The sequence below is a fragment of the Eleutherodactylus coqui genome, chromosome 9, assembly GCF_035609145.1.
Source record: "Eleutherodactylus coqui strain aEleCoq1 chromosome 9, aEleCoq1.hap1, whole genome shotgun sequence".
Lineage (NCBI taxonomy): Eukaryota > Metazoa > Chordata > Amphibia > Anura > Eleutherodactylidae > Eleutherodactylus > Eleutherodactylus coqui.
The window spans coordinates 115,132,274-115,157,483 of record NC_089845.1 but is presented as its reverse complement, the minus strand read 5'-3'; the positions used below and the strand labels follow the sequence as shown (position 1 = coordinate 115,157,483).

Sequence of the window (25,210 nt, the reverse complement as noted above, 5' to 3'; positions counted from 1 at the left end):
CCGCTGCAAATTCGCTGCCTTTTTTCCCCCAACTGTCAATGGGACTTTCTAATGTTAAAAACGCAACACACCGCAACTTGCGTTTTTGGTGCGTTGCGTTTTTAACATTAGAAAGTCCCATTGACAATTGGAAAAAAAATACAGCGAATTCGCAGCGGGAAAAAAAACGCTAGTGGGTAGGCACCCTTAGTGTGTAAAAAGGATGCAAAAAAAATCAGGCATGAAAGAGCATATCATAAACACAAAAAAAATTGCACAGAACATGTTCAGTTTTCACTGACCGAAATTTGACTTGCCCGTGTCTGAATACAGCCTTATTTGCATATTACTCAGAGGAGCATGAATGACCTTATAAGTCTCCTCACTCACCGTCTAGCTGCTCTCCCTAAGATAAAAAGATAGCATTCCTGACCCACATCACAGGCCTCTCGCTAGCCGAGCCAAAAACCTATTGCACACGGATGAGGGGCAAACACCCCGAAACAGCTGTCTGTGTATGGATTTTGGATTTTTCAGTGAAAAACAGCCCTGTTATGAAAGAAGAAAGATAAAATCAAAAATAATTTTGGCAGCCCAAAGAAAAAAAAAAGGGGGGGGGGGGGGCAAAAATCCCCCTCATGCATGAAAATCACCATAAAGTGTCTGCTTTAATACAGCTGAAAAGGTTAAAATAATAAACTGGAACATACTTAGGCCCAATGTCCACAGCGGAATCCGACCCTGCCCGCGGCCGAGGACCCTGCCTACCCGTCTGGGTCTTCTATTTTTTTCACTGCGGATCTGTGCGAAAGCGTCGGTATTTCAATTGCGGACGGGCCGCGGATCAGACAACTTTCATGGACTTCAATAGAAGCCATCCGTGCAGGAACCGCACTGAAATGCAGCATGTCAGCAAAACAAATCCGCATGCTTTAATCCAGCTGCGGACACCTGTGTCTCTCCATGGGCGGCTTGAACTGCAAGGGACACCCGCGTGGATTCCACAATTCAAGTCCGCTTGTGGACATTGGGCCTTACACCTCCACAACTGCTGGAATCCAAAAGCTACAGCTCCGCTGTGGTCCCAGTGGTTGTTGTCATCGCTGACATCACAGGACCTCAGGTGACTGCTGTAGTCAATGAGAGGCTGCAGTGTCACCGCTTTTCCCCCTAACATTGGCGCTCCCATCCTGAACGCCATGATGCCAGGAGTTCAGGAACGCGATACTGCAGCTTATCATTGGGTGTAGCAGTCACCCGAGTCAGCAATCACAACAACCATCAGGACCGGAGCAAGCTGCTGGGCTGGATCCCCGGTGGCCATGCAGCACCTTTACTTCCGGCAAAAAGCCAGGCAGCTGAGTGGAAACTAAACGGCTCCCATTACAGTCAGGGGGGTCCGTGTCACTGTTTAATTCCATCATAAAACAGAGCCATTTGCCAGAAGATTCCCCTTTCCTGATCCCCGAATGGGCTGTTGCCCGCTTCACGCAGGTGGACATTGTTTCAATAGTTTAACCCCTTCCAATCCAATTTGTATCCTGGTTTTCCTAGGGGGCTTACTCTTTTTCTGCTGTTATACAACTGCGCTGTCTGCTGACTAAAGCCAGTACTGCATGAGGTGACATGTTGGATAGGCTTCGACAGCAGAGAGGCTGGCAATATACAGTAAGAGAACCCCGACGGACGCCTTCCAACATCGGAGCTGTACAGCCTTAAATCATAATGTCTTCAGAGGTCAGACAGTGGATTGGAAATGGTTAATTCAGTTTCAGACTTGGCAGACTTGAGTCTGTCTCACTAGGTGTCTGGATATGTTTTATGGGTTACCGATGTATTAACCCCTTTCAATCCACTGTCTGACCTCTGAAGACATTATGATTTAAGGCTGTACGGCTGCGATGTTGGAAGACGTCCGTCGGGGTTCTCTTACTGTATATTGTCAGCCTCTCTGCTGTTGGAGCCTATCCAACATGTCACCTCATGCAGTACTGGCTTTAGCATTTGTATAACAGCAGAAAAAGTGTAAGCCCCCTAGGAAAACCAGGATACAAACTGGATTGGAAAGGGTTAAATATATATTTATTGAATCCTAATTGAAGTTGGGTAACCCTTTAAATAAGGATCATGGCACATAGGATCCCATGTGGTGGAAGTTAAGGCCCATTTACACACATATCTTTCATAAGATTGAAAGATCAGTGATCATTTTGCATAAAATACTTATAGGCACTAATTGCTATTAGTACTTTATTAGCTTCATTTGCATGCAAATGAGCTTCTGGGAGCTGTTGCTGAGCTCAGCAGGAGGTCTGAGCTCTATAATTAGCTCCATTGTTCAGCCACAGGCTTCCCATTGAGAATTCAGCACCATGGACAGCAGAGTGCAGTCCTGCTTATCAGCCATTCTGCCAGGGGTGCTGAGAGCTGAAAACAGCTGTAACAATGTTATCAGCTGTAATCACCTCTCCGCGGGCAGAACACAGCGTGCGGTCCTGCGTTCAGCGGAGACGGTTTTCAAGCAGAACTGAAAACCTTCGTCCGAACAATGAAAGACGGGAACATTTACACACAACGATTATCGTTCAAAAGACGGCTTTTGAGTGAATTTTATGCGACAGTCGTTGTGTGTAAATGGGCCTTCAAAGTGCAGATCTACAACACCTCCTAGCTGCAGCAGATCTGTGCCTGAGGCGCACAAAGAGGTATCAAACTTATTAACCCCTTCAAGACCAGGGTGTTTCGATCCTAAAGGACCAGACACTTTTGAACAATTTTAACCCATATGGTGGTTTTATGTCCCTATTTTTTTCCTATTAATTATTCTTGCTGCATTTTTTGTCACATAACAGCCTATTTTAGTGCCTTTTTTGACTGAACATTTTTTTCCGTTTTTTAATTTTATTAGGGGTAATGTGTACAAGAAAAATAATGTAGTTCTTTATTTTTAAAATGATGATATTCATGTTATAATTGAGTAGAGGAACGGGTTTGTTTCGATAACGGATTTGTATATCTCGGATTACGGAGCGGACGCGGCGGTTTTTGTTGGCGGTGGGGCACATTCTATTCTTCAGATAGATTTTTTATTGTATTCTGTGATGATTATTATTTTTTTAACTTATTTATATATCTATTTTTACCATCTATGTCCCCCGTGACGTCATATAAGACCTCTGGGGGTCATTCACACTGTGTTGCTGTTTTTTTTACATTTTGCACTTTTCCACTGTCAATAGAGCAGCCGTAGGAGCCCCAGTTAGAGCGGACACTAATTAGACTGCAGACTTGGCGTCTGCGGGTCACCAACCTCATACGGCTGTAAGGGGTGTAAAGTTCTTCTATCTTCTCATGTCCTTCTGGCTGTAGGGATAAACCAGCCTGCCTTTTGCGCCCTTCCTGTGTATTCGCCCTCGCTCACGGAGGAGGTTCTCCTATGGAATGAAGTTCCTGACCATGACCTGTGTAAACCCCACCGTTACCAAGAATTAGGGGCGCCAGAACAGTTTCCTGCACTCCCTATTGAAATGAACAGGAGCTTCAAAACACATACAGCTGCTCCTGTTCCCGTCTATGGACCACAACGGGAGTACCGCGGTACTGCCCCCTACAGTATGGACCCTTGGAGGGCACGTAGGTCACAATAAAAGGGGTTGCACCCAGATTACAAGTTATCCCTATCCACAGACGTGACCCCCGCAGTGAGGCCGAGGGTACCCCGTTCTGTAGATTGGTGGGGTTCTCAGCCGTGAACCCCCCACCGATCATCAAGTTGCCCCTGTTCTATGGATACTCGAAATCTTAGTACAACTCTTTAAAGGGGTATTCTCCTCTCTGCTTTTCATAGCCAAGATGGCAAACCGTTACTATGGAGAGCAGCCAGTGAAGTGAGCGACAGATATAGAAACGGCGCTCTTTCCGACGAGTGGTTGCACCAGCGTGCCGGGAAACCCTCAGCGCCGCCATTAAATGCCAGGTCGGAATACCGCTGTAAAGAATTAGGTGCTCCCATCAGTGCCAAGTTAGTGAGTGCTCTAATGCCTACTGGAGTATCGGAGGAGGCGACAATCGTGTCTGGGCCCTCTGATAGTTCTGACTGGCCAAGACTCACATGACAGCGCAGATACGTAGGAGAAATCTGCTGGAACAATCAATTTTTTCAAACCTAAAGTGATCAAACATTAGATTTTTTTCTGCATGCAAAATTAAAAAATGTTGCAACAGGAAAGATTTCTGTCCTGGGGGTTGTATTCTAGTGCGGGGACGGACGACCCCTCTGGCCCATCGCGGCGACGGACGACCCCCCTGGCCCATCGCGGCGACGGACGACCCCCCTGGCCCATCGCGGCGACGGACGACCCCCCTGGCCCATCGCGGCGACGGACGACCCCCCTGGCCCATCGCGGCGACGGACGACCCCCCTGGCCCATCGCGGCGACGGACGACCCCCCTGGCCCATCGCGGCGACGGACGACCCCCCTGGCCCATCGCGGCGACGGACGACCCCCCTGGCCCATCGCGGCGACGGACGACCCCCCTGGCCCATCGCGGCGACGGACGACCCCCCTGGCCCATCGCGGCGACGGACGACCCCCCTGGCCCATCGCGGCGACGGACGACCCCCCTGGCCCATCGCGGCGACGGACGACCCCCCTGGTCCATCGCGGCGACGGACGACCCCCCTGGTCCATCGCGGCGACGGACGACCCCCCTGGTCCATCGCGGCGACGGACGACCCCCCTGGTCCATCGCGGCGACGGACGACCCCCCTGGTCCATCGCGGCGACGGACGACCCCCCTGGTCCATCGCGGCGACGGACGACCCCCCTGGTCCATCGCGGCGACGGACGACCCCCCTGGTCCATCGCGGCGACGGACGACCCCCCTGGTCCATCGCTGCGACGGACGACCCCCCTGGTCCATCGCTGCGACGGACGACCCCCCTGGTCCATCGCGGCGACGGACGACCCCCCTGGTCCATCGCGGCGACGGACGACCCCCCTGGTCCATCGCGGCGACGGACGACCCCGCTGGTCCATCGCGGCGACGGACGACCCCGCTGGTCCATCGCGGCGACGGACGACCCCGCTGGTCCATCGCGGCGACGGACGACCCCGCTGGTCCATCGCGGCGACGGACGACCCCGCTGGTCCATCGCGGCGACGGACGACCCCGCTGGTCCATCGCGGCGACGGACGACCCCGCTGGTCCATCGCGGCGACGGACGACCCCGCTGGTCCATCGCGGCGACGGACAGACGACCCCTCTGGTCCATCGCGGCGACGGACAGACGACCCCTCTGGTCCATCGCGGCGACGGACGACCCGCTGGGCCCTCATGGGGAGTCCCTATAGTCACATGCAGGTTCACATGGATTACATTGGTAGCGGACTACAGTGCGGCACTACAAGTGCCAGCAGGCCAGGCTGCAGATGCTGGGAGTTGTAGTGCCACCCTGCAGGGCATACAATAGTGGCAGCACCTTACCTTGTGAAGGCGAAGTACATAAGACTGATGATGGTGAAGGTGAGCAGGGTGATGGTGTGCGGCTTGTAGAAGAAGTCGATGGTGATGTCCTCCACTTGCTGCTCGTTGATCATCCTGAAATGCAGTTTATAGTTGACATCATCTTTGCTGAGAGTCCTGGAGCGCAGACAGGACGCCATGTCCCTGCCCAGGAAGCCGGAGCCCGGCCTGTACCACGGCGACAAGGGCGGGGGGCGGCGGCACACAAGGCCTGCACGGCTGCTCCTCCCCGTGTGCTGCTGCTGTGTATCATCTGTGTACCGGCTCTGACATCTGTCATCACCCTGCGAGCTGTAGCTCAAGGGCGTATGGGCACGGAAAGTGAGTGCATCCTCCCCCCCGTGTGTACAGAGTGGTACAGGCCGAGGAGGAAGTGAAGCGCTGGACCCACGTGGGGAGATGTGCGGACCCTGAGCTGTAGGGACTGGCAGTGCTGCGGTGGGTATATGTGGGCACCGGCTGGGTGATCTAGCACAGCGCCTATGGGCATAGGGAAGTACTTGTGTATAAACCGTGCAACAACATAACAGGTCACATGACAGATGAAACCGTTAACCCATCAGTCTCTGGATTATCAGATTACAGAACGCAGTACAGTCCGGATTAGCAGGTGCCGCAGTCCTGGGCATCCTTTTTTGGTACATTAGTGGCATAGTGCAAACTGCACCCCTTTCTTCCCCACCACTTTGCAAGTGACGCGGTTCTCGGGAAGTACAGCGCTCAGTGGGACGGGAATTGGCACAACTGCGTTGATAAATATATGCAGGAGTCTCAGCGTTAACCCCTTCGGCTGCGCTCACACCGCCGCATGCAGAAAACGATGACTTTTTTTTTTTTTTGTTTAAATTTCCCATGCTGTCGCTTTGCGAAGGCGAATATATATGCCATGGAGTTGGGTATGGGTGGAGCTGATGATGTGCCAATGGAGAACAACGGGCGCTCTTGCATGTAACATGCGACAAAATAAAGCATGCCATGTTCTTTTGGTTTTTTTTTTTGCGCTCTCATATTACGCAATTCTTACATGTAAGTGTGAGCGGACAGGGGTAAGGCAATGGATTTGATCGCCTTCCAATTATTGCGAAGGACACGGCTTGTTGTGAACCTAAGGATATGATTGTCTTTTGGATTTTCACCTTCACCATTAATAAGCAGTAACTTTTTTCTTTTCCGTGTCCGTGCGAGGCCTTGCTGGACCGTAGTCTTAATTGGTACCACTTTGAATTATATATCATGTATTATAAACTTTTTTTCTTTTATTCCCCCATTGGAGTTTTTTCTGGCGTTTAAAAATGACAGAATAACTTTTTCTGGTTGTGATTATGTTTCTACCAAGATTGTTATTTTGTGTTGCTTTTTCCACTCTTCTATAATAATAAAAAAGGTTTCTTTTGCATGGCCGTATTCACAGAGCCCGCGTTGGGAGGGCTTGTTGGTGGCAGAAAGAAGTGCAGTTTTTTTTTTGTACCATTTTTGATCACCTTTATTTCATTTTTTGAAAGATTAAAAAAGCAAAACCCCCAAAACCCATCACGGCTCCTCTTTGCTTGTTTTAGATAAAGTTTACGGTACAGGATAAAAAGTGCTTTCTGTTCCTTCTCCGGATCGTTACAGATGCAGCAAAACCAAACAAAATGGGGCTTATTTACTAATACTGTCTAAAAGTTAAAACTTATGGCCCCCTTTAGGCCGCCTGCACACGGGCGGATTTGTATAGCAGAATCCGGAATGGACGTCCGCCTCCAGATTCCGCAGCAAATACCGCCCATAGCACGCTAATGAAAAATGCTTTTACCTCCACGCAAGCGGAAATCAATTGCAATATTTTCCCCCCCCCCCCACTCGCGGAGGAAAAATCGCAGCGTGCTGTATGTTTGCACGGATGGCTTCCATTGAAGTCAATGTAAGCCATCTGATCCGTGGCCGATCCGTAATGACATTGCAGAAAGGTCACGGATTCTGTATCATCGCTAGACAATCGTCGTGCGGGCCATCTGCAGTACAGAGAAGATACAGAAAAGGCAGGCACGTGTGGATGCCAACTGGGCACAAGGTCGGATTCCGCTGCGGACTCCTGCATGCAGAATCCTACCCGGTCGTGTGCAGTCGGCCTATACAGGATCAGAATCATTCAAAGTCCCACGTTCCTATGATCAACATTGGTCATGGCATGTAAGGGGTTAATAGCATGGATCGGTGTTGTCGCCGTCGCAGCGGGAGGCTATCTGTCAGTCTCGGTCGGCTGCCGCTGCAGATGGCACAGGCTCGATTCCTTGCTAGAAGCTGTCGATTAGTAAATGATTTACCTTTTAGAACTGCGCCCTTCTGGTGTATCATGTGACCCGTGATGTCACTGATTCATTTGACCCCAGCAATGCACCATATAAAAGTCAGATGGGCTAGGAGCTGATGATCCCAGCGCAGTATATATGATGTCACTGGCGGCATTTCAGGTCGGGCAGTTGGCAGCTGATTAGCTGCAGCTGTATACAGGCAGGTCAAATTTATAAAGGGTTAACCCTTTGCAATCCAATTTTGGATTCAGGGTTTCCTAGGGGGCTTTCTCTTTATGCCATTATACAATGGCACCATCTGCTGGCTAGAGCCAGTACTGCAGTATGTGACATGCCGGAGAGGCCCCCGACAACAGAGCGGCCAGTAATCTACAGTAAGAATACCCTGCCGGACGTCTTCCAACATCAGAGTTGTACAGCCCTCAATCAGAATGTCTTTAGACGTCAGACAGTGGATTGGAAAGGGTTAAAATAAAGATTAACCCCTTTAATTTTCTTTTTTAATTTTTCCACTGAAAATTGAGTTTGAAGTGGCTGCCACTAGGAGTCTCCCTTCCAGCAACTTTGCAATCCACTGCCTGTTGTTAGACATCTGGCTTTAATAGTAACAGAGACGTGGGGACACTGCTAGTTACTACATGCAACAGAGGGGTGGGCATTCAGATGCTGACTTGCAGCTGACTGAAGTGGGGGTATGCAAGGCAGGATGGGAAGCTCCAGCAGTTACCGTACAGGTAGAATGGCTGACTTCTGCAAAATTGCGATCCTCAGGCGTTTCTTTCACGCTCGTCAGGGGATCGCAAGTGTTTCCAGTGTGAAACATCCCATGGCACTTGCATGCGCAGCTCACCACATGCGATGTCTTTAAAGCCCCCATTGAAACTGCTGCTATTTCACGCTGCTTGTGATCACGGTAGCAGAAGTTTCGGAGAGGTGAACCTTAGAGGTCCGGTTGTTTCGGGCCTCAATGATGCAGGGCTTTTTCTTTAGGCACAAAGTTCTAGAGCCGTTAACGGGTTAATTCTTCCATGGATGCGGCCGCAGGAGGATTGTTTGTGGAGTTATGGGGCCGTGTTGGAGCAGAGGTGATATGCTGAATAACTTCATGATATGTTGGCTTCATTTTGTTAGTTTTCGTTGACTTTATTGTTCTACTTATCTACCTCTGTGGTGGGGGATAAAAAACGCAATTCAGACAACTTTTTTGTTTTACAGACTTCCTTCGCCCATGGCAGGCCTGGGGGTCTGATAGGCCCTCAACTGCCATGGCAGCCCACGGACAGCCTACACTTACGGCATTGGGGGCCCTGTGGGACCACATAGCGATGCAAAATTGGGTTAAAGGCATAGATTGGTTTGCCTAAAACCCCTTTTAGGCCTTGATCAGAAGAGCGTTTTATTTATTTATCTATTTATTTTTAAAGCGTATGAATTGGCGCACTTAAAAGGTGGCTCTATTAGAACCAATGCTTTCCAATGATATCAGTCTTTATCAAGCTTTATAAAGACTGACTGCGTTCAGTGAAATGTTGCTGTTGGTATGTAAGGCTGTGGCAATAAAGAGGAACTTTTTGAGAAGATAACGCTATCTGTGGAATTTCGTACCCCGGATGCTGCTTTATTATCGACTGATATTATATGGACAGTGGATGATGGGTCCTCATCCATCAAGCGTGCATCAGTGCCCGTAAGCGCTCCCTTGTGAATAGAAGGTAGAGTGTCAGTGTGCTGCATCCATATATTTTATTATACCATGAATGCTTTCCAATGAAGCGTTCACATATACGTTTTTTTAGAGACACTAAACAATCGCACCTGCAAAAGATAGGACATGCGAGTACAAATTTACCCGTTCACGTGATTTTTCTTCACGCGATGTGCGGTTTGTTTTTTTTTGTTTTTTTTTTGGGTGTGCGTATTTGTGCGCTAAATAATCGCTCATCCGACCAAGGCCTTAAACAAAGTAATTATCATTCAAAAATTTAAAGTGAACCATAACCGTTCAGTCTACACGTGCACCAACGACTGATTGACGGATGATAATCGTTTGATTTTATGTAGGCATGAAAATCGTTGGCTCGTTCATTTATCGTTCGGCTTAACCGGCGCTCGTTCAGTCGTTCGCATTCATAAATCGGTTTGTCAACCACAACAGCCGCATTAAAGGATTTCTACTGTCTTTTTCCTAGATTGGGGAAGGATGGCGCTGTGTATGTGTCAGCGGAGCGCCAGATGTCTACTGTCAGCTCTGCGGAACTCGCTCACGACGACCCCGCGGCAGCTGATGAAGGATCGTCCTGTTTCATCGCAGCAATTTTCCCGTCCGTTTTTTATCATACAAAATGCAGCAAGAAAAAGTATTTTTCACTCAAGTGCAGCCAGTACACAACCCGTCTCCGGGGGCGACGTCAGCACCCCTCATCCAGAAAGTAATCTGCCCACCGTCAGCCAGGAGGCCATTGTAATACCCACGGTGGAGATGGAGCCACTCGAAGAAGGTACGAATACTCTAATCGCACCCTGAAAGCCACGGGAATGGGGACATAAGGGGCACAGATGAGCATTAGGGGTTTTTTTTATTCATTAGGGGTCTTTTTAAATTCTTGGCGATACAGCTGTGTGAGGGCTTGTTCTTTTGCGAGAGGTCCTGTAGTTTCTTACTAGTACCATATTGGAAGGTGAGTGGTTTTTTTTTCGTTTTTTTTAATGCCTATTCAATTTTTTCTTGTAGAAGGGTGACCAAAAAAAAGCACAGTTTTGGCAAACTTTATATAATAATATTTATTTTTTTTGTTTTTTTGACAACAATCACCGTGCGGGATAAATAATGCATTACTTTGATAAATCAGACTTTGATAGACATGGCAATACCAAATTTGTTTTTGCTATATTGTTTTTGTATTATAAATATGGGAAAGCATCTTTTTTATTATTTAAAGCTGTTATTTATTTTTTTACAATAAAATTTTCTTTAAGTTTTTTTGTCCCCATAGGGGATTTGAACTTATGATTGGTTGATCGCTTATACCATATACTGTATAATTATATGGTATTTCTGCAGGCATTCTGTTAAGACAGGCCCTTCTTGATGGGCAGAAGTAAATGGTAGCCCTGGAGGCTTTAAGAAGGGTGGATCAGGCCAGTGAGCTGTTTTTGGTTTTTTTTCTCTTTATGCCCCGGCCTTCAGAAGGCTCTGTTGTGCCATAACAACTGGATGGCACCTTGCGATCTCATCACAGCTGAACCATTTGGGATCCCCTAACGCTGATTAGGGTATTTAAAGGCTTAACATCCGTGAATGCCTATCGTGGCTGGATGTCAGCTGTCAAATACAGCTTACACCCGCTGTAAATGGAGCGGGGTTGGCCCCTGTTCCCACTCAATACAAATCCTGCAAACCCAGGAGATATATATATATGTCCAGGGGCACTAAGCAGGTAAATATGATGTGAATACATGCTTAGCGTATTGGCCCCCCTCAGTGCAGTAGAATGGCTAATCCTGTTATGATGGCCGACAGCCATGGTTGTTTTTTTTTGCCGTGCATACAGTATATTAAAGGGGTTTTCCATTAAAAAATCCTATTGATAACCTATCCTCAAGAACAAGCGCTCACTGACGCTACCGGTATACCCTGCTGCTCCAACCTCTCTGTAGTGGCCGGTGCTTGTAACTACAGTTGTGGCTCTTATTGAAATCAATGGGAGCTATGCCTGCAATTACAAGCGCTGGCCACTACATGGGTCGGAGCAATGGCTTTCGCTCTGACCTCAGTGTAAACCGGCACTATCAGTAAGTGCCCAATCAGCTGATCGACAGCGGTCCCGTGTGGCCTATCGATGGCCTATCCTGAGGATAAGTCATCAATAGTATATTTGTGGAACACCCCTTCAGTATTACTGCTGCAGACGTTTGACTCTTGATTGTGTTTTATTTTTCTGGTTGCTAAGCGCTGGAGGATGTCGCTCCGGATTCTCCACTGGATGTGATCACAGAAGAAGAGGCAGCCATGATGGTTCTTCCTCCTCCAATCCCTCCACAATCTGTTACACTCCGATACTATGTGGATCATTCGGAAACTCTACAGAAGCTCGTCCAGCTCGGTGAGTGGGCCGATGGGATCCGCAGCGCATGTCAGGGGGTTAGCCGTGCGCTTCTTATGTATGGGCTTTTTTATTTTCGAAAACACATTGAAATTAACAGAGAAAAAAAAAATGTTTAATACCGTAAAAGTGTAAGGCTTCATGTCCACGGGCATGCAGGAGCCCACAGCGGAACCCGAAGCTGCCCGCGGCCGAGGATCGCGCTTATCTGTCCGGGTCTTCTTTTTTCAGTACTGCGGATGTGTGCGAAGTGCCGGCCGATGCATGTGCAGTATATATATATTTTTTCAAACTCCTGCTTTCCTGCGGAAGCCGTCTGTGTGGGGACGGCACTATAATGTAGCATGCTGCGATTTGTTTTCCGCATGCGAAATCCGGAAAACAAATCCATATGTGTAAATTAAAGTGCGGACGCCCATGGTTCCTTATGGGCAGCTTGAACTGTGAATATTCCGTGCGGGTGCCACAATTCAAATCCGCCCGTGGACATTGGGCCTCGTGCTGGTGTGAATGGGCCCCCAGCCTGATGCTACCACTTTATTACAGATAGTTTGTCATTACTCGTTATTATAAATGAGCCATTTATGAAAGCGTTGGAGACAAAATTTGGCTTAAGGGCTCGCACACATATGTGTCTTTTTAATGCTGGGTTAACACTGCATCCCAAGTTTGTGCTTTGCGATTTTTGTGCGATTCGGTTTTAACATTAGAAAGTCCCACTGACATTTGCGTTTAAAAAAAAACGCAAGTGGGTGTGAGCCCTAACCCCTCCAGAGCCTAGAAAACAACTATATAGAAAAAAGTCATATTTCACATTTTATGTTTTTGGGGTGTTTTTTGTTTTTTTTATGGCAGATATATACAACTGTATAGGCATCAGTTTGCATGTTTACCGACTTTAAGCACCAGATATTCATCATATTTGGTGTTCTTGCACCTGATTATTAAGCAATGTCCCACTGGTAAACAAGAAATTGCAAGTAAATGACAGTGCCTTAGTTTATACGTGAGCCGATAACGAATCGTTTGCTTCTCGCTCGTCGTTCATTTTATGGTTTCATTCCCATCTGCGATGTTTTCACTCATGTTGTGGAGTGAAAAAAAAAATCGCCCCATTCCCTATCTTACTGCGTTCTGCTTTTTTTAATCTCGCAGCTTTCCCTATGGAGCCTCCTTTTTTATCGTGGCGTGTCCTATCTTTCTGGCATAGAAATCATCGCTGACCGATTCTTGTTGAACGAGTCGACGATGAATCTGCCTGTCCAAACGAGCTGCGCGAGAGCGAAGGAGCTGGCGATGACATCATCAGCTTGGTCGTACGTGATAGAATGTTGTGCCACGTGGCACCCTTGGAAGTCCATGGGCAGCCATCAGTCCTCCGCCGCGAGGATATTGCTATACTGACGTATGTATGTTCTCCTCAGGTGTGGATTTATCTAAGCTAGAAAAGCGGCCACATGTGGGGACCTTCCTGCTGAAGCTGGACTTCCAAAAGGATATCAGTAAAGTACTGTTTTTCCTAAAAGATGTGGGTGTAGAAGACCACCAGCTGGGACCCTTCCTGACCAAGAATCCGTTCATCCTCAGCCAGGATCTGGACAATCTGCACAAAAGGTATTAGAGCCATTCAATGCCAATTACGGCTGCAGGCCTACGAACTCCAGATTTAGCTGTGCTCTAAATTAAGGATTTTTATTTATTTTTTTTTAAAGTTGTCCCCAGTAGCTTCCTACCCAGAGCTGTTAACCCCTTAAAGCAGGGTCTGTACCTTAATTTCACTATCTCATCCATTTGAATTGTTCAAGCCACTTCATTTTGGTCCTGGACGAGCAGCCGCGTCACTTCCGCTTCAGCCTTGCAAGGACACTACCCATGAAGATTAGCGAGGGGCTTGCGTTATGCATGCGCATACTTCTCTTCCCGATGTAGATGCCAAGCACAAACTAGGGAGAATGGTGCATACATGGCGCAAGTTAGGGTGCTATTGCAGACAATGCACCCACTGCTTCTGCACATCTGGCTAGGCAATGAACAACGTGCTGTGTTCTTTATAGCGGGGCAACCTCTTTAAAGGGAACTTGACACTTCCTTATAGCACCAAGTTTTATTATATATATATATATATACACAATGGTGCCTTGAAATACGAGTTTAATCCGTTCCCAGATGGAGCTTGTAAGCCAAAAAACTCATATGTCAAAGCACATTTTCCCATTGAAACGCCATTAATGCGTTCCAATGCATTTCAATGGGGAATCTAACTACAAAAAAAAAAAATCAAAACTTGCCTACGACCGACAAGGTACCTATCGCAATGACCTCATTGAATGGCTGTGATTGGTTAACCCAGTGCCAGCTTTCATTGGCTGACGCAGCGCCTAGTTAACCAATCAGAGCTTAGCTTGCTGGAGGCCGGGCATTCAAGCCCTACATCCAGAAAGCAATGCTCTGTGTCGGCGTGGAGGAGGGAGCGACAGCCTGCAGCAGCGACGCAGACCATCGCAAGGATGAAATGCCGGCGACAGGTGAGTATAGATCCCCCCTGAGCCTCAGCTTGCAAGTTCTTTGACTTGCAAACAGGCTTGTACCTAGAGCTTTTGTTCATAAATCAGAGCAAAAATTCGGCAGAGAGCCTGTTCGCAAGTCATAAAACTCGCAAGCTGAGGCACTCGCATCCCGAGGTACCACTGTATAAATGTTACACTCGTCCGCCCTGGTTCCAGCGTTGCCAGCCAGCGTATTCCAAACAGAGCATGGAACTCTGAAAAGAGTCAGATTTTTGGGCGCCGTGCGGACTTTGATTGTGGGCACCGTAGGAGCTAGTGAGTGTAAGAGTGGTTTCATATCTGCGTTTAGGGTTCTGCTTCCCTACTCCGTTTGACGGGAAGGAAAGGGGAATTCCCGCAATTGACAGACTCCTTTTCAGGATGGAACCGAACCACGCCGAATGGACTCCATTGACAATAATGGCGTCCGTTCGATTTCTGCCCAGCTGCCCGGCTTTTGAACAGAAGAAAAAGCGCTGCATGTAACCCATCCAGTATCTTGAGCCGTGACAGAACCTCCGGCCAAAAGGTTCCAAAGCAGATGTGGAACCAGCCTAAAAAATGCATAATCAAGCCCACTGTCACCTTCCCTAACAGCACCATATTTAGTTTATGGTGCTGTAGGTAGGGAACAGGTTACCTTTAAAGCCGAAGGGCTCCTTCACACTGGCGATCACGATTTCGCCGCAAGAAAATAGCAGCAAAATCACAACTTTGTTTATGAGAGGTCTGAGCGCCAGCAGGGCTTTTTCTTGCAAGAACATCGCTGCCGCTCGTGATTTTCTCGCAAGAAAGACAATGGGAGTCTCTAATGTTAAAACGGCTTCACATTGCATGAAAATTGCAAGTTTGTGCATTCTGATAAAAAGGAGGCTCCATAGGAAACATGGGAGATAAAAAAAAAACCGCAGTAATAAAGAACATGCTGCGATCTTTTTTTTTTTTCTAAATTTCTTTTTTTTTCACTCCGTATCACGAGTAAAAACATCGCTAACAGGAATGAAATCATTGAAAATCATTGGTTTCTTAACTCTGCATTTTCACTCGCATCGCGCGAAAATCGTGTGTTTTTTTTTTTTGTGTTTGTTTTTGTTTTTTTCTCACCAGTGTGAGACACCCTAACAGCTCATTACCTAAAAAGTCACATGGAACTGCCCATTCCCCAAGTAGCACTAAAGGCCCCATTACGCATTCTGGAAAAGCCGCCCGAGCCGGATGATTTATTGGGATTGGACGACCATTGAATATGTGTAGAGGGATCTACTGATTATTCCCCAGTTGACTTTCAAGCAACTGGCTTTTTACCCCTGATGACGCTGGTCAGGTGAAACCTATCAGGGGGCTCTTTTTAAGTAGTGTTTTTGCTCTTCATTCCTCTACTTACTTTATTACATACAGTAAAAGTTTTTCATGGGTTAAAAAGTCGCCTTATAAGCTGGAAAATATGGTAATTATTGAGGGGAGATGTTGGTAATCAAGGAGCTTTCGAGTGACAGCAAAGAGTTGGAGGAAGTTGCTGTAGAAGGCGGGTAGCAGACACCCAGACTTTATAGATGCAAAGACGTGTTCACCTAGAAAGACCGCCCAACATCTGACATGAGCATGCGTGAACCGGTCCATAGTAGCACAGCTCTCCGTTACAATATACAGTCGGCTTCCCGCTGCAGCAGCCAGGATCAGAGATGGCTCTGATCCCTGCCGTTTAGTCCTTTACCTCCTGTAGCGACTGCAGCATGTCAGTGACTTATAAACGGAAGGGGGCTCTGTGTCTGTCACCCATTGGTGCCCCGGCAAAGCATCGCTGGGTGCCAATGGTTTGCCATGACAGGCAGGGGCCTAATAAAGACTTTATGCATAGCAGGGCCTAACAGACTGCCTGTCAATGTTGCATATTGGGTAGATGCTCCTAAACAGCATTGACCCTTCGAGGCACGGACTCTACTTGGAAGGAGTCCTGTGGTATCTGGCAGCAGATCCTATGAGTCTTTTAGGTTTTGAGTTGCGGCCTCCGTGGATCCCACTTGTTTCTACAGTCATTTGATGGGATTGAGATCTGGGGAACTTGGAGGACAAGTCGTCTCCTTGAACTCTTTATGTTCCTCTACCCGTTCCTGAGCCGTGTTTGCAGCGTGCCGGGTCATGGCTGATGATTAGATTGGACTATAAATAATCTACATATTACACGGTAATAAATAGTGGGCATTCACTGGACAGAATGTTTCACTCTAAAACCAGCAGTAACCAGGGGTATTGTGATGCCGCCTGCAGCAGTCGGTAGGTGATGGCATGTTTGTGGTGTGCCATCCCCTCTAAATGTGGGGAAACTCAATCAAGGCTGCTATCTCAAAGATTTTTCTTACTCAAAAACAGTTTTATTTTTTTTTAATGTTGCAATTTTACCTTTTTTTCCCAAGTAAAAATGTCACGTGCAAAGGTTTAGCTCTAAGTGCATAGCAAGGAATGAAGAGCCCTACAAGCATCATTTTTGTCCTTTTTTTGCTTGCTGTGTTTTTGGGTCCACGATGTTGTTGTTGTTTTTTTTTAAAAAAAAATTTTCTCCTCCAAATCATATCATGCATTTGGTCTAGCGGTTTTTGTTTTTTTGTTTTTTTAGAGGGGGGAATGGGTTCTGCAGTTTTTCCATGGACTCCTCAATAGGAAGAACCAAATGCTAGTAATAAATGTAATGTTTGATCAAAAAACACCACCCACACAGAGAGACTGTAATGCAGGCATTATGCAAAAACTGCGTTTGATTTTTGTGATTTCACAAAAAAGCACCAGAAAATATTGTGTAAGGGGAGCCTAATAGTGTTTCTTCCTTGTAAGCCTGCAGCCACAGAACCGGTCACATGACTTACCTGCATTCAGTTGCTGCAGCATACATTCTGGTTTTGTGCTTCTGAGCAGTAATACATGGTTGTGTAGACGTAAACCCTCCCGGTTGTTGGCCATTATGCACGCCTTTATGCGCTACCTGTAATTTAAAGAGAACGTGTCATTAGCAAATGAAGTATTATGAATTTTTACGGTAAACATATATATATATATTTTTATTTATTTATTTTTATATACATTTTTAAAAACTTGCATTTTTCACACTGGCCACAGAGCGTAATCGTCTGTCACTTCCTGATCTATAGAGTAAAGGCCTGTTTAGACACACAGATGACTTTTGAGCGATCATTTTGCATAATCTATTAATTGGTACTAATGCCTATTAGTACCAATTAGCAGCGTGTTGACTGCCTGGAACTGAATTTATTCAGAAGACCGCCTGCTGTTCTCTCAATACATTCCTTTTGTTCTGCCAGAATGCAATCAGCTGTTATCAGCTCTCCCCAGCAGAGTACAGCATGCGGTCCTGCTTATCAGCTGTTCTGCCATACAACGGTTTTCAAGCCGTACTGCTGACTGTCGTTCGGCAGAAAACTGAAAGACGGGCACATTTAGACCCCAATTATCGCTCAAAAGATGGCTTTTTTTTTTTTGCTTTTTAACCCCTTACGCTACATGACGTACAGTTACGTTCTGCAGGTTCGGGGTATGTATGGAGGGGAATCGCAGGTTGATCCCGTTCCATAGGATGTGGGCTCTATCAAAGTAATGCATTATTTGCCCCGCCAGAATTGTGCTTTTTTTGGTCACTCCGTCACCAAGAAAAAATGTAATAAATTGTGATCAAAACGTTGTACGCACTCCAAAATGGTATCAACGGAACTACAGGACGTCCCGCAATAAATGACCCCCTGCATAACTATGCTGACGGAAAAATAAAAAAAGTTATGGCTGTCAAAAAATGGCGGCAGAAATTAATTAAAAAAAATTAATAATTAAAAAACCCAAAACTATATAAATTTGTAATTATAGCAATTGTACTGACCAATAGAATAAAGATATCACGTCGCTTTTGCTGCAGTAATATACACTGTAGAAACAAAACGCACCCAAAGATGGCGGAATTTTCTTCTCTTTTCATTTCACTCCACTTAGAATTTTTAAAACTTTTTCAGTACATTATGAGTACCATTGAAAAATACAACTGGTCCCACAAAAATCAAGCCCTCAGACAGTGACAGTGATGGTTAAAGGGGCTCTGACATGACAAAAAAAAAATTTTTTTACTTACCTTCCCTGGCCAGGACTGATCGTTAGGCATGTCCCCTCCATTGGGCATCTTCTTCTTTAGCTTCTTGAAGCAGAACTGGAGCGGTTAAAATGACCACTTGCTGCTCTGGTCCGTCCGTCAGCCACTTCCGAGGTGAACGAACGGGCGCCACGTCACAAGCAGTGCTGACTGTGGGCGGCATATCCGTCCTGGCTGAACTCAGAGTTCTGCGCATGCGCAGTGGAGAGGCGGCCCGTCCTGACTCCTGTCAGAGGGCATCACTCTTCTGCGCATGCTCGCAATCCCTGAGGGGGGCGGCCCGTCCTGGCTCGTCTGCAGAAGAAGAAGCCTGCTGGGAAATGACCCTGCTGCACAACCACAACACAACAAAAAGGTAAGTATTAGGTTTTTATGTTTTAACAAGCCATAAATTGTGGGTTCCCTGTGTCCATTAGGCAGACCAGGGAACAATGGCTGCTAAAACATAAAAACCTTTTTTGTGTCAGAACCCCTTTAAGTTAAAAAATTATGATTTTTTTTTAAAAGGCGGGAGGAAAAACCAAAAAAAAAAAAAAGATGCCGAAATTTTCCAATTCCTGACTAGAAGAGATGTCAGAAGACAACTGCCAGGGACTGGGAAGAACACATGGCGGAGCGGAGAGCGCTTTTTAGGTGATATGTGTTGTTTTTTTTTTAATGCAGCTAGGGCTTATTTTAGGGCTTTTACAGTAGGATTTTCTACTGTAAAAGTTGCATCGCACGAAAACTGCGTTTTCATATGGTGCAACACAAAGAAAGGCTCCATAGGGAAACATGGGCTACCTTGCAAATCGCGGCTGTAAAGAGCATGCCGCAATTTTGTATTCTCGTAATGTCGCGAGCTACAAAACATCGCTAATGTGAAAGAACCCATAGGAAAGCATCGGCTTCACATACATGTGAACTGTCACATTGTGACAACATTGCCTGTGGCCTACTGCTGTTAAATGTAGCTCAAGAACCATGGCCGCCCCCACAGCCGTGTGTAGACAGAATAATAAAAAAAAATCTACAATTAGAAAATAGAAACAGATTAGAAAACTGTAATGTTTCACGGTCTGGTATTGATGAATACAAAAAATATTGGCGATATATTCCCTTTTAAGCTTTAGGTTCTTTCACTGGAAATGACATAAAACATGCGATTTTTGGATTGAAGCTTTTTTTTTTTCCCCCTCATGATTAATTATAAAGTATTAAAGCCTCTTCCGTTGGTTACCAGAGCGCACCGCACTTCCTGTTTTGTACTTCTCTTTTCAGCTGTGTTACACAGACAGTTTCAGAAGGGTCACGCCATTGTCAGTACCGGGAAGTACACGGAACAATTATCGCTTGGATTCCCGCCATCCAGCGAGAACCTGAACAATTATCGTTCCGTGTAATTGCGCGCGCTGACCGAACGACGAGCAAGAAGTCTTCCACTCCTCGTTTATCGTCCAGTTTCTGCATGCAGAAAACTGAATGACATATCTGTAAATGGGCAGTTGGTCACTTATGAACGATCGCCTGCTTACTGTGAATGGAGGCGGGCGGGCCGGAATGGTATACGGCCCGCTCTGCCTGCATTCAGTCAGCGATGCTCAATCCTATGTAAAAGCACAAGAACCATTATTCCTGGGTTGAGCTGTTGGACATCATTTGCCTGACGGCTGAAAGTACCCTTAATCATTGCCAGCAAAAAAAACTGGTTCACCAGCGTAAAAAACACATGGAGCTCCAGACACAGTGATACAAAGTGTCGGCTCTTACCTGTGAAAATACTTTATTCTTTAAAACATCAGGCTTTGGTGAACGTTAAAAATTGACTGCAATACTGAAGTACTGTAGTGTATTGTAGAAGTGATCAAATGACCACACGTTCAAGTCCCTTTGAATGCACCAAAAACACACTCACCCCAATCCCCCCTCAAAAAATGGTCCAATTTAATTATTTTTTTCATTTTATCCCGCTTTTAAACCTTAAGAAGTTTTGCAATGTTTGCCAAACAAATTTATTTCACCTCCCTTGTCTCCTCACTATCCCACAACCCCTAACAACTTTTCGAGACCTTCCACTCTCTCCTCAGCCCCAAAGAACAGGCCCCTGTGACAGACCTGACTCCTGGAGAACTAGCTGTCTATTTCAAAGACAAAATCGAAAACATCAAAAAAGAAATCTCCAAAAACTGTACGGCTAGCCCCAATCCCAGTCTCCTTAGCACTGCATCCAGCACCCACTGACTTTCTATGTTAGAACCAACGGCAGAGGAAGAGGTCTCCAGGATGCTTTCCGCTGCCCGCCCCACCACCTGCGCTAGCAACCCTCTCACCTCCTCCGGTCCTTCTACCCAGCTCTCATTACTCACCTCACCACAATCTGCAACCTCTCCCCAACCTTTAGCACCTTCTGCTCCTCATTTAAACACTCCATCATATCCCCTCTGCTAAAAAAAACAACCCTTGACCTGATTGATGCCGCCAACTACCAACCCGTCTCAAACCTCCCCTTCATCCCCAAATTACTAGAACACCTGGTCTACACCTGCCTCACACGCTTTCTCTCTGACAACTCACTCCTCAACCCCCTTCAGTCTGGTTTCCGCTTTCTACACTCGACCGAAACTGCCCTCACAAAAGTATCAAATGACCTGATGACGGCAAAGTCAAGAGGTGATTACTCCCTACTAATCCTCCTTGACCTCTCTGCTGCAATTGACACTGTCAACCATGACCTCCTTCTCACTATCTCCGCTCTATTGGTCTAAAGGACACTGCTCTCTCCTGGTTCTTCTCCTACTTCTCTGACCGCTCCTTCAGTGTCTCCTTTGCTGGTTCTATCTCCTCTCCACTTCCTCTAGCTGTTGGGGTACCCCAGGGCTCGGTGCTTGGTCCCCTTCTTTTCTCTATCTATACAGCCCCAAATGGACAAACCATCCACAATTTCGGCCTCCAATACCATTTCTACGCTGACAACACCCAACTATACACCTCCTCTCGTAAAATCTCTGAACCATTCCTCCAAAAAAAATCACTGACTGTCTGTCCGCTGTCTCTAACACTATGTCCTCCCTTTTTCTCAAACTTAAACTGTCTAAAACTGACCTCCTTGTCTTTCTACCTTCCAAACGACCTCCTCTCAACATCTCCATTCCAGTGTCTGGTGCCATCATAACCCCCAGACAGCACGCCCGCTGCCTTGGGGTCACACTGGACTCTGACCTCTCCTTTACCCCCCATATCCAATCTCTGGCCCAAACATGCCACATGCACCTCAGAAATATTGCTAAAATACGGCCTTTCCTTATCACGGACACGCTAAAGACACTCGTGGTGAGACACTCGTGATCCCAACTCGACTACTGCAACTCCCTGCTCATTGACCTCCCCCGCACCAGACTCGCTGTGCTCCAATCCATATTAAACGCGGCAGGTAGGCCCATTTTTCTATCCAGTCGTTACTCAGATGCCTCTGCACTATGCCAGTCGCTGCAGAGCTAAATTTAAACTCCTCAACCTCACCCACAAAGCTCTGCATGGTGCTGCGCCGCCATACATCACCTCCCTCTTGTCCGTACACCACCAGCCCGCTCACTCCGATCTGCTAACACACTCGGACTAAACACCCCTCTAATACAAAGCTCACATGCTCGCCTACAGGACTTCACCAGAGCAGCACCGACCCTCTGGAACGCTCTACCCCAAAGGCATCAGGACAATTCCCGATGCACGAAATTTCAGACGCACCTTAAAAACGCACCTCTTCAGGGAGGCATACCAAATCCCGTGACCTAGTCCCCCGCCCCTCGCTATGGCTTCCCACACCTTCCACCCTGCTTTTCACATACGACGTCTACCCTTGCACCTCCTTACCGCCCCACCCCGTTTGCTTTCTAGTAACTGATTTCCACATGAAATCCCCTACTGTCTGTGTTCCCTATGCCTCGCTCCTCCCCACCCCTTGTACCTCCTGTACCACCCCCACCCCATTTGTTTCAAACTGCTTGTATATCACATGTAGTTGTTGTACCAATTGCATTTCTCCCATGCCTGAAAGCGCTGCAGAATAAGTTGGCGCTATACAAATAAAGATTATTACATGGTACACTAAAGGGATTCTGTCATCTGGTTCATATTGTCTGAACTCAGAACTGGAAAGCCTGTTGCCCCCATGGATATTTTACTCTGAAACGCTGCGGCCTTTCAGAATGAATGCACTTGGAAGTTTTGACTTGGAGCCAAGCTCGGAGTCATCTCTCCCTATACACAATTAGGGAAAGCAGCTGTCAGTCTGCATGAGGTGGGCGGGGAGTGGCCGGTATGGCCCGCCCCCATGACTCCGAGTTCAGCTTCAAGTCAGACTTTATAGTGCATTTAGTCTGAAACTGCATTATTTCAGAAACAAACACCCATGGGGACAGCAGGCTTTCCTGTCCCGGTTCAGGCTGCCCGTGGTTAGGCAACATGAACCTGATGACAAAATCCCTTTAAATGGTACCATTAAAAAAAAAAACAAAAAAAAACACAACTTGTCCTACAGAAAACAAGCCCTCATTCAGCTATGTTGACAGAAGAATAAAGAGTTATGGCTTTTGAAAAGAGAGAATAAAAAAAAAAAAAAAGGAAATCCCCAAAATGACTAGTAGTTAAAGGGTTAACAGTCTCCAGGAGGCGTTTGATGAGTACTGTACTAAAATACATGGGGTAATTTCCAGGCGGATTTACACTCTCTGAAGGACGCTGTCTCTTTAGCATGCGATGGCCTTGAACAATAGCTTGCAGCTGGTGAACTGTATGGAATTTGCGGAAGCCTGTCCATGCGGCTGTAAGTAGAGCCGACTGTGTTGACTTGTCCCTCGCTGATACTTTTCATGCACTCTGTTCTTTTCCTTCCGTGCCTATGAAAATGTCGACGGGCAAGTCAGAACAAATGTTTGTGTGCGTTTTTATCAGATTCGCTGCCAAACTTTACACAAAGCCGCGTGTTGTACAGAGCAATTATGACCTGGTACCTCCAGCGGTTGCACAACTATGTCAGGGTGTGTTCTGGCCGGCAGATCATGAACACACAAGTTTATCTCAGGTTGATTAGCATTCTCTTCTCACGGGGCAACGCTCTGGCTGCACGGCTCTGTGTGTCATTGAACACTCAGTGACTTTCTGGTGTTTTCTATTTATGTTCTTTCTTTGCTAGCCCATAGCATATAATGGGAGGGAGGATTCGACTGTCATTCTCATACATTTGGCAAAAGTGAATCTTAATTGATTTGCCAGTGTGGCCCGAAATACCTATATCTGACCCCTCCGTAATTGTCTTAAATGTCATGTCTTGACTGTGTATGTTCTTTGCAAATTGTCTTGTCACTAGTTATGTCTATTGCACAGCTGCAGCATGTAAGAGGTTAATGTCTGAGAATGTTTGGGTTATGTCTGGAAATGTAACAATTTGTAATGTCACGGAAGTATGATTGATATATGTGAATGGAAGGTGCAAGTGAAGAGAGAACCTGCTTGACTACGTCGGGGGGAGAAGGAGTGAGTGCCTGCCACGTGGGGGTACCTTCAACCCTCATGTGGGGAAGAATGGAAGCGGAAGAGAGATATCCTGGAGGTCTATTCCCAGGACCCCTACTCTAAGAGAGAGTGAGAGTAAGGAAGAAGGAGAAACAGGGAGTCCACTGTACAGTGTCTAGAATCCTACAGAAGTGAGTGTTCAGAGGAGTGTTCTTGTCCTCCTCCGGAGTGTGTTCAGGGGGGAGGGAGTCCTACAGATAACTAGATTGTAGGCCCGGTTTCGCCCTGTTTTTCCTGCCTAACCTTTTCAATTGTTTCCTGCACTGGTGTGTGAATTTGTCTACAACTTGTAAGCCCGTGTCAAGATATGTATTGCAAGTAAAGTTCCGGTTGTTGACCGTTCCTAGCAACTGAGTGTTGTCAAGTTAACCCGTGTGTGGACTTTCTTATTTCCCATCGGAGGTCCCGTGGAGTAGGGAACGGTGGCGTCACCCGTAACAAAACTCTACAAGTCCACGACACAACTTATTCAGGCAACCACTTCACTAGCGTTTCCTGGAGAGGCCTGTCAAGGCCTTGGACAAGGGTCACACGTGTCCCTCAGGGGAGGAGTTGGTAGTGACAACCCTAAATAGCTACTCTGCCATCCCCTCAGTGGTGTGCCTTCTGCCTTGGTTGCTGCACCAGTGCATCCTGTTGGCCTGATGAAATTGATGAAGCTGCCATATGTAATAAAACCCCGCCGGGAAAACATAGCGCAGTGGTGCTGGATCGAACGAGTATAGTGGCATATCCTAAAGTTAAAAAGTTTTAAAACTTGCATAATTTGAACAACTGCTTTAACTTCACAGCTGAATTATTGGGGAATCATTTTATCTGCATTTGACGACCGATTCGGAATTAGTTGAGTTAATAAAGAACACCACAACTGGTAATCAGTGTAATGGAGAACACCTATACATAAGGGCTCGTTCACACTTGCGTTACACCCCTTCTTTATTCGGCTTCATTCTAGGAGCTGAACAGTCACTAACGTGGAAGTCTTGGATCTGAGCCATGCTTGACCTGAACAGAACCTATAGCCTGCGGTAGCTCCATGCATTTTCAGGGATGAGATATGGCCGG

At 46.8% G+C, this 25,210-nt stretch overlaps 2 protein-coding genes across 2 annotated transcripts in view; one reads left to right on the top strand and one right to left on the bottom strand.

Annotated features, from left to right (window-relative positions):
* Positions 1–25,210, bottom strand: part of PTDSS1 (phosphatidylserine synthase 1) — an 80,770-nt gene that overhangs the window by 45,987 nt on the left and 9,573 nt on the right. Inside the window, exons 2-3 of the mRNA XM_066578365.1 lie at positions 17,310–17,425; positions 5,467–5,580 (exon numbers count right to left, since the gene is read on the bottom strand). Coding sequence (XP_066434462.1) covers positions 5,467–5,580; positions 17,310–17,425 — 230 coding nt within the window. The remainder of the gene's footprint in view (positions 1–5,466; positions 5,581–17,309; positions 17,426–25,210) is intronic.
* Positions 5,796–25,210, top strand: part of MTERF3 (mitochondrial transcription termination factor 3) — a 37,518-nt gene continuing 18,103 nt past the window's right edge. The window contains exons 1-4 of the mRNA XM_066578366.1: positions 5,796–5,943; positions 9,989–10,297; positions 11,750–11,902; positions 13,327–13,516. Coding sequence (XP_066434463.1) covers positions 10,000–10,297; positions 11,750–11,902; positions 13,327–13,516 — 641 coding nt within the window. The 5' untranslated portion in view covers positions 5,796–5,943; positions 9,989–9,999. The remainder of the gene's footprint in view (positions 5,944–9,988; positions 10,298–11,749; positions 11,903–13,326; positions 13,517–25,210) is intronic.